Source organism: Camelus bactrianus, chromosome 12 (assembly GCF_048773025.1).
Source record: "Camelus bactrianus isolate YW-2024 breed Bactrian camel chromosome 12, ASM4877302v1, whole genome shotgun sequence".
In the NCBI taxonomy this organism is placed as follows: domain Eukaryota; kingdom Metazoa; phylum Chordata; class Mammalia; order Artiodactyla; family Camelidae; genus Camelus; species Camelus bactrianus.
Window position 1 is genome coordinate 56,859,451 of NC_133550.1, and position 16,310 is coordinate 56,875,760.

The 16,310-nt window shown below is 37.9% G+C and overlaps 1 protein-coding gene across 2 annotated transcripts in view; it reads left to right on the top strand.

The window, feature by feature from the left end:
- Positions 1 to 16,310, top strand: part of PTPRB (protein tyrosine phosphatase receptor type B) — a 111,802-nt gene that overhangs the window by 52,086 nt on the left and 43,406 nt on the right. For both annotated transcript variants that reach the window (XM_074375403.1, XM_074375404.1), the window contains 2 exons: positions 8,559 to 8,825; positions 12,504 to 12,767. In XM_074375403.1, the coding sequence (XP_074231504.1) occupies positions 8,559 to 8,825; positions 12,504 to 12,767 (531 nt within the window). The remainder of the gene's footprint in view (positions 1 to 8,558; positions 8,826 to 12,503; positions 12,768 to 16,310) is intronic.

A 16,310-nucleotide genomic window follows, 5' to 3' on the forward strand; every position in this document is an offset into this window, starting at 1 on the left:
TAATAAGGTCTCATTTGTTTGTTTTTGCTTTTATTTCTTTTGCATTAGGAGACAAATCCAAAAATTAATTGCTATGATTTATGTCGAAGAGTGTTCTGCCTATATTCTCTTCTAGGAGTTCTATGATATCCAGTCTTACACTTAGGTCTGTAATAAATTTTGATTTTATTTTTTTTTTATTCGGTATGAGGAACTGTTCTAATCTCATTGTTGTACATGTAGCTTTCCAGTTTTTCCAGTACCAGGTTGACGAGACTGTCCTTTCTCCATTATATATAGTCTTACCTCTTTTGTTGTAGATTAATTGACCATGGGTGTGTGGGTTTATTTCTGGGCTTTGTGTTCTGCTCTGCTAATCTATGTGTCTGTTTTTGTGCCAATATCATGCTATTTTGATTACTGTAGTTTTGTAGTATAATCTGAAGTCTGGAGCATGATACATCCAGCTTTGTTCTTTTTTCTCAAGATTGCTTTGACAATTTGGGGTCTTTTGTAATTCCATTTGAATTTTAGGATTATGTGTTCTAGTTCTGTGAAAAATATCTTGGATATTTTGATAGGGGCTGCATTAAATCTCTAGATTACTTTGGATAATATGGCCATTTTAATGATATAAATTCTCCCAATTCAACAGCATGGGGTATCTTTCCATTTCTTTGTATCATCTTTCAGTTTCCTTCATCAGTGTATTATAGTTTTCAGAGTACAGGTCTTTCATCTCTTTGGTTAAGTTTGTTTTTAGGTATTTTATTCTTTTTGATGTGACTTTAAGCAGAATTGTTTTTTCTAATAGTTCATTATAAGTCTATAGAAAAGCAACAGATTTCTGTATATTAATCCTATATCCTGCAACTTTGCTGAATACATTTATTCTAATAGTTTTAGGGTGGAGACTTTAGGGGTTTTTGTGTAAAATATCATGTCATCTGCAAATAGTAACAGTTTCACTTCTTTCCACTCAATTTGAATGCCTTCTGTTTCTTTTTCTTGTCTGATGGCTATGCTTAGGACTTCCAATACTATGTTAAATAGAAGTGGTGAGAGTTGTCATCTTTATCTTGTTCCTGAATTTAGAGAAAAGACTTTCAGCTTTTCACCACTGAATATGATACTTGCTGTGGATTTGTCATATATGACCTTTATTATGCTGAGATATGTTCCCTCTATATTAACTTTGATGAGTTTTTATCATGAATGGATGTTGTCAGATGCTTTTTCTGCATCCAATTGAGATGATCATGTGCTTTGTATCCTTCCTTTTGTTAATGTGGTGTATCACAGTGATTGATGTGCGAATGTTGAACCATCCTTCTGTCCCTGGAATAAATTCAGCTTGATCATAGTTTATGATCCTTTTTATGTATTGTTGGGTTCAGGTTGCTAATATTTTGTTGAGGATTTTTGCATCTATAATCATCAAAGATACTGGACTATAATTTCTAACTTTGTAGTGTCTTTATCTAGTTTTGGTATTAGGGTAACCGTAGCCTCAAAGAATGAATTTAGGAGTGTTCTGTCCTCTTCAGTTTTTTTGGAAAAGCTTGAGAAGGATGGGTATCAGCTCTTCTTTATATGTTTAGTAGAATTCCCCTGTCAAGCCGTCTGGTCCTAGACTTTGGTTTTCTGGGAGTTTTTTTTTTTTTTTTTATTATTATAAATTCAATTTCACTACTAGAGAACAATGTGTTCAAATTGTCTGTTTCTTTTTGATTCAGTCTTGGTGGGTTGTATGTTTCTAGAAATTTATCCATTTCTTCTAGGTTTTCCAGTTTGTTGTTATGTAACTCTTCCTAGTATTCTCTTATTGTTTTTTGTATCTCTGTATCTTCTCTTTCTTTTTCCATTTTGCTTATTTGGGTCCTTTCTCTTCTTCTTGGTGAGCCTGGCTAAAAATTTATCTTTCTGTTAACTTTTCAAAAAACCAGCTCTTGGTTTTATTGCTCTTTTCTATTTTTTTTAATCTCTATTTTATTTCCTCTCTGATCTTTATGATTTCCTTCCTTCTGCTGACTTGGGGCTTTGTTTGTTCTTCTTTTTCTAACTTCTTTAGGTGGTAGTTTAGGCTGTTTATTTGAGACCTTTTTTGTTTATTGAGGAAGGCCTGTATCACTGTGAACTTCCTTCTTTGAACTTCTTTTGCTGATCTTATAGATTTTGGAAGATTGTGTTTCCACTTCCATTTGTCTCAAGATATTTTCTGATTTCCTCTTTGATTTCTTCATTGGCCCATTGGTTTCTTTTTTTTTTTTTTCTTTTCTTTTCTTTTTTTATATAAACATTTTTTATTGAGTTATAGTCATTTTGCAATGTTGTGTCAAATTCCAGTGTAGAGCACAATTTTTCAGTTATACATGAACATACATACATTCATTGTCACATTCTCTTTCTCTGTGAGCTACCCAAGATCCTGTATATATTTCCCTGCGCTACACAGTACAGTCTTGTTTATCTGTTCTACATTTTGAAATCCCAGTCCCTTCCCAACCCTTGTCCCCCGGCAATCACAAGTTTGTATTCTATGTCTATGAGTCTGTTTGTGTTTTGTTTTGTTTTTTGTCTTTGGTTTTGTTTGTTTGTTTTAGATTCTGCATATGAGCGATCTCATATGGTATTTTTGTATCTCCTTCTGGCTTACTTCACTTAGAATGACATTCTCCAGGAGCATCCATGTTCCTGCAAATGGCGTTATGTTGTCAGTTTTTATGGCTGAATAGTATTCCATTGTATAAATATACCACATCTTCTTTATCCAGTCATCCATTGATGGACATTTAGGCTGTTTCCATGTCTTGGCTATTGTAAATAGTGCTGCTATGAACATTGGGGTGCAGGTGTCATTTTGAAGTAGGGTTCCTTCTGGATATATGCCCACGAGTGGGATTCCTGGGTCATATGATAAGTCTATGCAGCATGTAAATTAGTGAAGCTAGAACACTCCCTTACACCATACACAAAAATAAACTCAAAATGGATCAAAGACTGAAACATAAGACAAGATACAATAAACCTCCTAGAAGAAAATATAGGCAAGACATTATCTGACATACATCTCAAAAATGTTCTCCTAGAACAGTCTACCCATTCTAGAAATAAAAGCAAGAATAGAAATAAAAGCAAGAATAAACAAATGGGACCTAATGAAACTTACAAGCTTCTGCACAGCAAAGGAAACCGTAAGTAAAACAAAACGACAACCTACGGAGTAGGAGAAAATTTTTGCAAATGAAACCGACAAAGGCTTGATCTCCAGAATATATAAGCAGCTCATACGACTTAATAAGAAGAAAACAAACAACCGAATCCAAAAATGGGCAGACTTAAACAAGCAATTCTCAAAGGAAGAAATGCAAATGATCAATAGGCACATGAAAAAATGCTCAGTATCACTAATTATCAGAGAAATGCAAATCAAAACTACGATGAGGTATCACCTCACACCTGACAGCATAACCATCATTGAAAAGTCCACAAATGACAACTGCTGGAGAGGCTGTGGAGAAAAGCGAACCCTCCTTCACTGCTGGTGGGAATGCAGTTTGGTGCAGCCACTGTGGAAAACAGTCTGGAGATGGCCCATTGGTTTCTTAGTAACATGTTGTTTAGTCTCAATGTGTTTGTTCTTTTCCCATTTTTCTTTCTGTAATTGATTTCTAGTTTCATACCATTGTGGTCAGAAAAAATGCTTGGTATCATTTCTATCCTCTTAAATTTGTTGAAAATTGTTTTGTGGCCTAGCATGTGATCTCCCCTGGAGAATGTTCCATGTGCACCTGAAAAGAATGTGTATTCTGCTGTTTTGGGGTATAATGTCATAAAGATATATATTAAGTCCACTGGTCTATTGTGTCATTTAAGATCACTATTGCCCTATTGATTTTCTGTCTGGATGATCTTTCCATTGATGTAAATAGGATGTCAAAATCCCCTAGTAATGTATTACTGTCAGTCTCTCCCTTTACATCTGTTAGTATTTGCTTTATATATTTAGGTGCTCCTGTATGGGTGCATATCTTGGGTTAAGAAGTCTAATGTCTTCTTGTACTGGTTCTTTTATCATTAAATAATGCCCTTCTTTGTCTCTTGTTAATAACCTTTTTTAAAGTCAGTTTTGTCTGATATGAGTAATGTTACCTCTGCTTTCTTGTCATTTCCATTTGCATGACATAACTTTTTCCAACCTCTCATTTTCAGTCTGTGTTTCTTTAGCCCTGAAGTGAGTCTCTTGTAGACAGCATACTGAAGGGTCTTGTTTTTTTTATCCAATCAGCCACCCTATGTCTTTTTATTAAAGCATTTAGTCCATTGACATTTAAACTAATTATTGGTGCATATATACTTATTGCCCTTTTTATTACTTGTTTTCTGGTTGTTTTTGTAGTTCTTCTGTGTTCATTTCTTTTTTGTTTTTGTTTCTTCCCTTGTGGTTTTATGTTTTTCTTTAGTAGTATGCTTGTGTTCCTTTCTTTTTACTTTTTGTTTATCTATTGTAGGTTTTTGATTTGTGGTTATCATGAGGTTCATATATACTGATCTATAATTATATCTGCTTGTTTTAAACTAGTAGTTATTTCAGTTCAGATTCTAAAAGACCTACATTTTCTACTCCTCTCCCCAACATTTTGTGGTTTTGATGCCATATTTTACATCTTCACGCTTATCCCTTAACTGTTTAGTGTAGTTCTAGTTGCCTTTACAATTTTTTGTCTTTTAATCTACATACTCTCTATTTAAGTGCTTGATCCTCCATCCTTATTATATATTTGCCTTTTCTAGTGGGATTTTCCCTCTCCTATAGATTCTTACTTCTTTTCCATTTAGAGAAGACCCTTCAATATTTCTTTTAGAGTAGGCTTAGTATTGGTGAACTCTTAGTTTTTGCATGTCTAAAAAGTTCTTTATCTCTCCTATTCTAAATGATAACCTTGCTGGGTAGAGTATCCTAGGTTGCAGGTTTTTCCCTGTCAGCACTTGGAATATATCATGCCACTCCCTTCTGGACTGCAAAGTTTCTGTAGAGAAATCAGCTGATAGCCTTATGGGGATTCCCTTACGTATGACTGTTTTGTTTTTCTCTTGCTGCTTTTAGAATTCTCTCTTTAACTTTTGCCATGTTAATTATGACCTGTCTTGGTATGGGTCTATTTGGGTTCATCTTTTTTGGGACCCTCTGTGCTTCCTGAATCTGTGTATCTGTTTCCTTCTTCAGGTTTGGGAATTTTTCAGCCATAATTTCATCAAGTACATTTTCAAACCTCTTCTCTCTCTCTTCTTCTTCTTGATGCAAATGTTGGTACACTTGATGTTATCCCAGAGATCTCTTAAATTGCTTTCATTTTTTAAAATTTGTTTTTCTTTCTGCTGTTCTGATTGGATCTATCTTCCAGATCACTTATGCATCCTTCTGTACCACTTAGTCTGCTATTCATTCCTTCTAGTGTGTTTTTAATTTCAGCTATTGAATTACTCATTTCTGATTGGATCTTTTTTATATTTTCTAGTTCCTTGTTAAAATGTTCACTGTTCAGGTAACTTTTTTTTCTCTAATTCAGTTAACATTTTTATTACCTATGTTTTGAATTCCTTATCTGGTAAATTGTTTACTTCTGTTTCACTATTTTTTCAGGGGTGTTCTCTTGCTCGTTCAATTAAGACCAGTTCCTCTGCTTTTTCATTTTGCTTAAATTTCTCTGCCTCTACGAATCTAGGTGAAACAGTTACCTATTGTGGTCTTGAAGGAGCGTTCTTATGCGGAAACATCCCTACACAGACTTCATGTGCCCACTGCCTTTGGTGGGAGAGCTGGATTTGGCATGGATGCAAGTCATGTCTTTCCTCAGAGTGTTGTTTTCAGGGTGATAGCTGGTAGCTATCACGTTGGTTGGGGGCTACTGGAGATGGAAGGGCTAGACCTGGTGCCAGGTATGAGGTGGGACTTCCCCTCTATTCAGTGGCCATCATTGCCCTGTCAGGGGTGGGGTGTGATCCCAAACTGCTGGAACAAAGTGTGTGTTCCCTCTCCCAGTACCAGGACCTTTGCCCCAGAGGAGAGGAGTGCCCAAGCACATAGTGCCTGTGTGCAGACAGAGGTCCAGTGCGCTGCCTGTGTAGGTACCCATGGCTCTGCTCAGATGCAGGCTGTGGTGCAAGTCCCCTTTGTTTCTCTAATCTGATCACTGCTCCCTACATCCCCTGCCTGCACCCCATTGTTGAACTGCTCCACAGGGCAGGTGGAACCCGTGTGGACTCTTTGTGTATCAGGAGGTTAGCTGTGGTGCAGTGGCCACCATCAGAGATCTGATTGGCCTGAGGCTCCCACTGAGTAAGTGCCAACAATGGTTGCTGCCACCCCACCCAGCCTCCACCCCAGGCGGAGCTCCTCCAGGTCACCCACAGTTAAGTACTTTCCCCAGTCGTGGCTGCCCCAGATCCAGTGCCACAATGTGGTGTGGAGTGAGCAGGGCCAGAATGTTTCCTTAGCTTGGGCTGGTGTGTGTGGTTTGGGGGTTGTGGGACACCTGGCAGCCACTAGAGCAGCCCTCTCTCTGCCCTGCCTCCCTCGGGGCCTAGTCAGCACCTATGTGCTCTTCATGAGTGGAGTCCAGGCTTCCCCAGCCCTTTGGTTTGTCCCAGCAGTCCTCCAACCAGCCAGGGGGCCTTGTTTCCTCATGTAGGACCCCAGGACTGAGATGCTCAGTCCATGGGTCAACCTGCTCACTCCCCAGGGTGGGTTCCACCCATGGAATCTCCCTTTTCCTCTGAGTCTCCTCCCAGTGGCACAGGTCCTGACCCAATCACCTTTCTTCCCCTTTTTCCCATTGTGTATCTTTCTTACAGCCTTGGTTGTACGGGAATCTTTCTGCCAGTTTCCAGTTAGTTTTCAGTGAGAATTACTCCACATGTAGATGTGTTTTTGATGTGTTTGTGGAGGGAGGTGAGTTCCATGTCCTCTTACTCTGCTATCTTGATCTCCTCCTCTAGCTAGTCTTTTCATTAATTTATTAGTGTACCTTGCAGAACATAAATGTTTAATTTTGACATCCAGTTTATCTATTTTTTTCTTTCACGAATCATGCTTTCAGTGTCATATCTAACAAATCTTTGTCTAATGCAAGGTCACAAAGATTTTTCTCCCAGAATTTTCATAGGTTTAGCTTGTAAATTTAAGTGTATAATTGATTTTGAGTTAATTTTTATATATGTGTGAGATATGGGCAAGGTTTATTTCTTTGCACATGGGCATCAAATAATTCCAGCTCTTATTTGTTGAAAAGACTCTTGTTTCTCCACTGAATTGCCCTTGCATTTCTGTTTTAAAAAATCAACTGTATATGTGTTGGTTTATTTCTGAGCCCTCAATTCTATTCCATTAATCTACATAGATACTTTTTTTTGCCAATATCACACTGTCTTCATTACTCTAGCTTTCTAGAAGTCTTGAAATCAGATTATGTTAGTCCTCCAACTTTATTCTTCTTTTTCAAAATTCTTTTTGCATATTAATTCCTTTGTTTTCCATATGAAATTAGAATTAGAATTGAATCTTCTGGTCCATGTACAGTAGTATATTTTAGTGAACATATTTGTATCTTAATCCAAAAGTCAATGATTTCTGAGAAGGGTTGTGCCAGGGTTCCAATCCCTTTGATTATCATAATTTCGGGAAGAGGCACAAAGAAGACGTTTGTTGATCAGGTGCCAACTTCAAGATCTGTGTAAAAGTTTTGCTAATGTACAGGTTAAAAAAATCACAGTAGTTGTTAATTAGGTAAAGGGCACAAGCTCACAGGTGAGACAGATCAGTCTTTGGACCCCAGGATGACTGTTTGTGAGCACTATTATATAGGCTAAGTTATTTACATTTTATGATCTTTGGTTTCCTCCTCAGTAAAGGGAATAATAAAATCAACTTTACAGAGCTTTGAATGAGTATCCAATAATATAACCTCTATAAAGCATAGAGCCCATAATTGGCACATAGTAGGCAGTCAGTAGATGTTATTACTACATTATTATTATTGTTGGTTATTATTACATAATAATATAATTTATAGTATTGTAGCATTTTCATGTAAAATAAGAATAGTCCTCTTGAGAATGTGCCAGTAAAGAATGACCAGTTTCCTAGACTACAACCTAATCAACAGGTTGAAGGGATGTCCCAGTACCACCCCATAACAGCCATCAGCTCCTGTAGATGTGGCTTTGAGCTCTCATGGGATAGGGACAGATAAAATCACATTAATTAAGCAGTCTTCAAAAATAGCCTCTTTTATTCAACCAACTTAAATCAAACCAACTTAATAGGCATCCATCATCTTATCCTTGGATCTGAAATAATTTTGATTTCCTATATAAGCAGCTTTTTCAGGATGGTGAGTCTCTGTAGGGATCATTCTCCATATGCCACAGGAAATACAGCTGAGAATCTATAGAAAAAAATACACATATATATATTTTAGGATTTTCAAGACTTTCTCCATTTTTTTCTCATTTTTATTATGCTTCCTGAGGGTGACTAAGTGTTATCTATTTTTTCTTCTCTGTTTACTCTGTTTTAGTGCCTGCCCAAGTGACTGGCTTGCATGTGGCCAACCAAGGAACAACAAGCAGTCTATTTACTAACTGGACCCAGGCCTTGGGAGACGTAGAGTTCTACCAAGTCTTACTCATCCATGAAAACGTCGTCATCAAAAATGAAAGTGTCTCCAGTGAGACCAGCAGATACAGCTTCCACTCGCTCAAATCGGGCAGCCTCTACTCTGTGGTGGTAACGACAGTAAGCGGAGGAATCTCTTCGCGACAAGTGGTGGTGGAGGGAAGGACAGGTGAGAAGAGTGTCTGTGACCTACAGAGGTCTGAGCACATGGAACCTCCAGAGAATATCTTAGGATTTTAGAAACATTCTAAAAACAGACCCATCTTTGACCTTCCTACAAGCCAAATTTCGGTACTACCCAGATAGTACACATTGCTCTCCCAGGAATGGAAGTTGGAGAGTGGACGAGAGTAGGAGAAAATGAATTCTGAATTTTTTTAAATCTCCAATACATGTATCAGAACCCCTGGAAACACCTTTATGATGACACGATAGTCATTTAATGCGTAAGCTTATCCCTTCATCCAGCTGATTTTCTTTGAAATGTTTATATCAGATTAAAGTCATGAACTTTTTAAAAAAAAAAGTATCTTCCATTCTATGTCATATTCTCAGTTTCAAGACACAGAAAAAAAAAATGATCTCCAACTTCTATGGTCAAAAGTTAATCAAAAAGTTAAGTCAGTCAAATTCCCAAACCACATATATTTTCTCAAGCAGCGTTAAACAGTATTTAACCTAAACAAAGTTCCTTGACCTTAAAGAGCTCATAATCAAATAGGACAGAGAGCTAAGTAAACAAATAAATGTCATAGGGTCACATGTGTCAGACAAAGGTGTGGCCCCCAAGATGGAAATATAATTTTCTACAGAACATAAAGAAAGGACATATACAAACAATATAAAATATATATTCTAGTTTCTTAGAAAGAAAACCAGTTAAATAAATCCAATAGAAGTTTTGATAATTATTAATGAACTCAGAATCAGATCAGTGACTTTGCTTACTTAATTTTATATGATAAGTTGGCTGTCAGACTCCTCCTTCTGTATCTCCAGTGCTCAGATTCTGAGTATCAGTGGCAGATATCCATAGATACGTCCTTTTCTAAAATCATGAATCTCATCTGTTTAATGAACCCAAGGACCATTAACGTCATTAACTCTCCCAGAAGAGCAACTAAGTCATTAAGAAGATATCTCAACATCTAGGTAGAAATTCACTGATGTCTGCCCTTTTCTGTCATTCTGTGGCAACTGATGCTCCTGTCTGTGTTCTTCTTCCTGATACCTTCCCTCTTCTCTTTTAATGGTTTTTGGCCCCATCTGGTCCTTGCTCTTCCACTGACTTATTTCTCTAAGCCTTCATTTTCTCATCCATCCCCAGTAATTCAGCCCACCACTGGATAACAGAGTAGGGATGGAGAAATAACAGGTTGAGGAGAGGATTTGAGAAAGACCTTGCATCCGTTTCCCAGTGAGCTGCAGTTGTATTAGTCAGATTAGGCTGACTTAGTTCCTGCTTCTACGACTGTACCTTGTGGGTGTTCCTTATTGGACAACTCTATTTGTTGGTTCTTCTCCAAGCAATAATTTAGGGACTCAGGCTCATACCATCTGTGGGGCTTCCTTTCTCTAGGTCCTCAGAAGTCTCTCCATTTATCCAAAGAATGGAGGTTGTGGGGAGGAGGAAGACTACAAAAGCTGGCATCCACATCCACGCATATCACTTCCACCCACATTCCATTAACGGGAACACAGTTATATGACTACACTGGGCTGCAGGGGAGGCTGGGAAATAGAGTCTAGCTCTGTGTCCAAGGAGAAAGGGAAATGGCTTGATGAGCAGCAAGTAGTTAGACTCTGCCTCACAGGTTAATTCCCACGTCAAAATACTGCTAGAGCTGTCCAGCTTATTATGCAAGACTAGAATAGTTTTGTGTCCGAGATCACTTGAAATAAGTGGGACTTGTAATTCTTTTTATACCTATATTTTAATTGCAACAGAGGGATCAGTATTTGACCCACATTATACAACAGAAGTATGCCCAAAAAAAGAGACAAGAAATTCTTTAAAGACTGATCATCAAGTTTTGAAGCGAGAACAAGACATGAATAAATATAAGCATGAGTTATTTTATTCAAGCACATTGAGTGCAGACATTATCATGAGAAAGGAGAAAAATGGGATATTACTATAGAAATGTAATAACCAGAGATTTTGAAAGGTGCCTAGATTAGTAAATTTTGTACATAGTAGATGATAAAAAACTCAGTGGCTAAAACCTTGATAATCATTACCATCTATTCAAATTGCTGAAATATTGGTTAAGATTGAAATAATGCACTTATATTTCCACAGAGCTGAAATATATATATTCACATATATAAACCCTCCCAGCAAAGGTGGCCAAATATTTAAGATTAAAAATATAAAACATGCTTAACAAATCTAATTCTAACCTGAGAAAGTGCTCATTCTAAATAAAAAATAAACAAATTTCATATCTGTTTTTTAAACGTGAATTTATATTTTTGGCAAAACTTTTGATAATTCTATCTTTTCTAATAAAATGTTAGTAGTTCCAAATATTTCCAGCAGTTTGGAAAAGCAAGCATAATTCTTTCGAGAGCAACCAAGGGATGTACAGATGGTTAGATGGATGAAGGAAGGACAGAAAAAAAGGCTTCAGTACATAAATAGTACGGCTAAAAATTCAACTTTATATCCAGAAAAATGCCCATATAAGTGGAACAGTATTGGCAGAATTATTCAGAAGTGTGCTGTTTATAATTTTGGTGATGGATAGGTGTTTGTAAACGTAAAGACGACTTTGGAGCTTAAATCACAAAGTCAGAGCATATTAGTCTAGAAGGGTTCTCAGAGGTCATCTAGCCAAATCCTACCCATTATATGTGATGCACTGATATTGACAGCTATGTGAAAATATTTAGCGAAATCAATTGGCCAATGATAAACGCAGTAGTCCAGTTCATATATACTATGATATATTATTCTCATATTTACTACTAACCGTACTATTTCTTGTGCACTTATTTCTAATACATGGGACAACTGTTACTCAAAGCCACAATGATTAATTTGCAGATCATATGTACTTCTAGCCAGAAAAGTCCTTGAAGGCATCCATGTCTTTTCCATTTTTGTATACTTGGCAAACAGTAGATTCTCAGTAACTGTTTGTGGCACTGAGCCCCAACTGAGATGAGCATATGATGATGATTGACATCAGAAAGGCCATTATGGTCACAACAGGTCTTTCGAAGCCCCCAATTCCAGTCTCCAGACTTGTTGCTTCCAGAATAGGCATTTAGGTTTACTTCTCACCACTAGAGGGCAGGATGTGCTTTGCAAAGGGAAATGCAACCCGGCTACTTGTATTATTAGATTAGATTCCCCCGAAATAAATAACTTAATCACAAGAAGATCAAAACGCTCCCATTGTCTAAGACCTCTAGAAAAGCTATTGAAAAAAAAAAAAAAGAAGACAAAAAAGAAAAGCTGTTGCATTCTTCACCTTTCCCCTCCAACGTCTTTTCTTTATTGATGAGTTTGGTTCAAACTCATTCGTTTAGATTATTCGTTCCCTGTTCTACAGAGGGAACCTCCTGACACATTTACATAAACATGACTCCACTTGAAATAACGTTACGAACAGCAGCACCGCAGAGGTGCAGCAGCAGCATCCTTGTGTTCATGAGGCATCCGAAAGGCTTCCCTGCGTTTTAATTTTGGTTAGCCTTCTGACGTAAGAGTGCTCAGCTTCCCAAAGCTCAGGTGAAGTCCTCACGTGTCCCGGACCTAATTGGTAATCAGATCTGCTGAGTCAGCACTGTCGTTGCTGACTCAGGCTTTTGAAACGTTTTCCCCCTTGTTAAATCCCAGTCCCCTCCAGTGTGAGTGGAGTCACGGTGAACAACTCTGGTCGCAATGACTACCTCAGCGTATCCTGGCTGCCGGCTTCTGGAGACGTGGACAACTATGTGGTGACACTCTCCCACGACGGCAGGGTGGTTCAGGCCCTCGTGATCGCCAAGTCTGTCAGCGAATGTTCCTTCAGCTCCCTCACCCCGGGCCGCCTCTACAACGTGACCATAACTACGAGGAGTGGCAAGTACGAAAGCCACTCCTTCGGCCAAGAGCGGACAGGTAAGTTCTAAGCAGGTACAGGCTCCATGAGAACCGGCTGGCCGTGGTCCAGGGCATCACACATCTGCAGTGATTCTGTAGACAGGGTTAAAGACTGGTCCTTGTCACGGAGTCTTCACATTTTGACCCTGGGAATTCTGTACGGGAGCAGATGTTACCTTTAGAGTAAGATGAACACCACTTTCGTGGCTAGAATTCATCATACATGCAAATGTAGTAACAAGTATTTCTATTTCGGGGGTACTTTTTGGTTGCTCGACCCTGGCTTTACATACTTTGCTAACTCGATCCTTACAAAGTCCTTATATAGTTGCTGTTACTATTCCCATTTTACAGATTCGGATAAGTTCTGAACCAAAGTTCAGGATAACGTGCCCAATTGTTTAACTTGTTAAACAGCCAGTGCATTTCAGATCCTGGATTTAAACCCAGTTCTGAACGACTCCAGAGCCTACCAGGTTCTCTGTCCTGAAATCCTTCCTGAAATGTCTGTTGGTCAAGACTGCTATTCATCCTTTTTCACACAAGGTGGAAATGTGAACCTTTATAGTTCTGAAACTAGGAGCAAAATCTCAGCAAAGGCATTGAGTGCTTGTTTCTCACTGTGCTGGAAGAAACTGAATTTAGACAGCTACCATTTCTCCAAGATACTTATGCTTCTTGAAGTTTACGTCTGAGATTTCTGCTTAAGGTTAACATTAATATTTTGTCAGATCTTACCTGCTAAGCTATGGGTTGATATTTGCGTTATAAAATGTCAGTTTTTCCATTAGGATCTGGGATAATTGACATCATCCTGTCAATTATCCCGGAGGATCTCACATAGGATCTGGATCCTAGTAGGCACCCAGTGAATATTTGATGAATAAATAATCGAAATCACCTAGATTAGGGGTTTTCACTGGGTGCTTTGTGGGCAGATTTTAGGAAAGTGTTAACCCCCGCATTGTCTGTGTAGTTGTTTGGGATAGGGAAGAACATATGTGCATTTAATTAGAAAGACAGTGAATGGCTTTTATCAGATTCTCGTAGTTTCTGTGACCTCAGAAAGGTTAAGAACCATTGATTTACATTGTTACAGCATGACGGCATTGAAAGTGTCCACAGAATGATCAAATCCTATCTTATTTTAGATAAAGTCCCAGAGAGAAACTGTGGCTCCTCCAAGGTCATGTGGCTGACCAGTAGCCAAGTTCAGCCAAGCTCCAGCACCCTTTCCACTACATCATCCTCTCCCTGAGAGCACTGGTCAGGGATTCAAAGAGATAGTCCGTACCCTCACATGATTTAAAGCCTAATTATGCTGATAATCACAAGACTGACTTAGATCTGAAAAGCAGACTTCTATTTACGAAGCAGCCTAATGTCTGTGTCTTATGCTGATCAACTTGGAGCCTAGAAATTGCTGGAGATTAAAGAACGTGTCATCCAATTACTAACCCCTTGCTTCCTCCTCTGTGCCAGTTCATGAATTTCCGATCCATATGAACTTCGTATTGATAGTCCATGTGCTAGGATTGTTTTTATCTGCAAGAAAAACGATCCTTTATTCAAAGCATCCTTTGGAGGCTCTACCAGCATGAACTTGGATTTGGCGCATGACTGATCAAGGCTGAACCATTGCCCCTGACAAATCAGTCTAACTGGAGAGTCGTGTCTGAGTGGCTGCCTTTTTGGATTTGGCTGATTGTCTCAATGCCCTTTTCCTTTACTAATGCTCTTGTTCTACATTCTGAGTGAAAATGTCAATATTTCTTATTCTGTATCACATCATCTCACCGTGCAGCAAGGCAGGTCTCACAAATTACCTCCAGTTCCACCTGGAGAGCGCCTTATTGACTTAGCACGGTATTCAGCCTGATTTTTCTTCCCAGAATAGTTGCTCTGCCTTCTGTAAATTGCCTAGATCACTGGCCTTTCTTAGCCCACACCTTCAACGTCACTTCAGAATTTTTTTCTCTGTTAACTCTGTGATGACTAAATTCTGGCAACACTGTGACTGATTCCAGGTAAATATCTTGGAGGGAAAAAAAAAAGAAAGAAAGAAAAGCGTACCTGCCCTTGCTCTGTATCTGTGGTGAGATATATTCCAAAGCAAAAGCTAGTATACACGAGCCAACAAAGGACAGCAGTGCAACTTGTGGGCATGATGAACAATGCAGCTCGTATCCCCAGATATTGAAATTTCTAGGTCATTTTGTACTTTGGAGGAAAGTGAGAGAGAAAACTTGAACATAGGCTTGGTGAGTGATCAGAGAAGAAATTCCTTAACATACGCCAAACACAGACAGAGAATGCACAGACTCAGAGAACACGCTTACACTGGGAAGCTTAGGACCCTGAATCCGGCTGAATTCAGACCTCTTCTCAATGCTCCTTCTCATTAATATTTGTAAAGTCCTGTGATAAGCAAATAGTAATGAACCCAGAGCCTACATTTGAATTAGCCCCAAATGAAAATTTAGAATATCCTTAATATCATGTTCTGAATACAAAATTGCCTTTTTTTAATAGTGTTCCTGTTAATAAGCATTGATTGATTGATCAATTGAGAAAAAACAGGAATACACGACCATATGTGTTTCATTTTCTTCCCTTTTTCTTTTGGATTGTTTATGCTCTTCTTGGTAACTTACTATCATATCTTGAGTCACCAAAGTGTGCTGGAATTATTCGTATCGTTGCCACCATTCATCAGAATTTGTCTGTTTGTATATTAATGGGGGAACCTCAGGTGTACAAAACTGGACTAATCATAATTGCTGGTTCAAGATACTATGCATCAGTTACCCTTTTGCCACTTAAATTTTTTAGGCATTTAATTTAGACATTTAATTAATAACTTTTAATAATTTAATATGTATGTGAGAAACCACTACCCAAAATAAAAGCTTGGGGCTTAATAATAATCTATATCAAATCACATGGTTCCCATCTCACTAATCCATCCAGAGGAAACCATCATCTTGACTCCTATTTTTCTCTCTTGCCTTCCATGTTGCAGTTTTATTATTTATGCATTTCTAAAATTATGAGTTTTAAAAATTTTGGTTGTTTCATCATAAGAAAGGTATTTTTATGCAATCTATAATCTTTTGGGACTTAGATTTTTTTTGCTTACTATTGAATTCATCCATGTTTTGTGTTTCGGTGTTAAGGACAAGAAATCCAGATTTTTGTGTTTTGAGTTAAGAAATATTAATTATGTCTGCTGTGTAATATTTCACTGTGTTTATCAGTTCGTTCATTCAGTCTCCTGTGATGGGCATCCTCTCTCACATTTGGTTCTATCAAGTTTTTAAATTTTACCAACCAAATGGATGTAAAATGGTTCTTTGCCATGGTCCTGACTTACATTCCCTTCATCACCAAAGATGTTGAACATCTTTTTATGTATTTAACTACCATATATGTTTCTTCTTCTTACATTTTTATTTTGGATTGTTTACACATAATTTTGGTAACTTAATCATATCTTGAGTCCCCAAGGTGTGCTGGAATTATTGATGTCATCACCATTATTCATATAAATCATCAGTTATC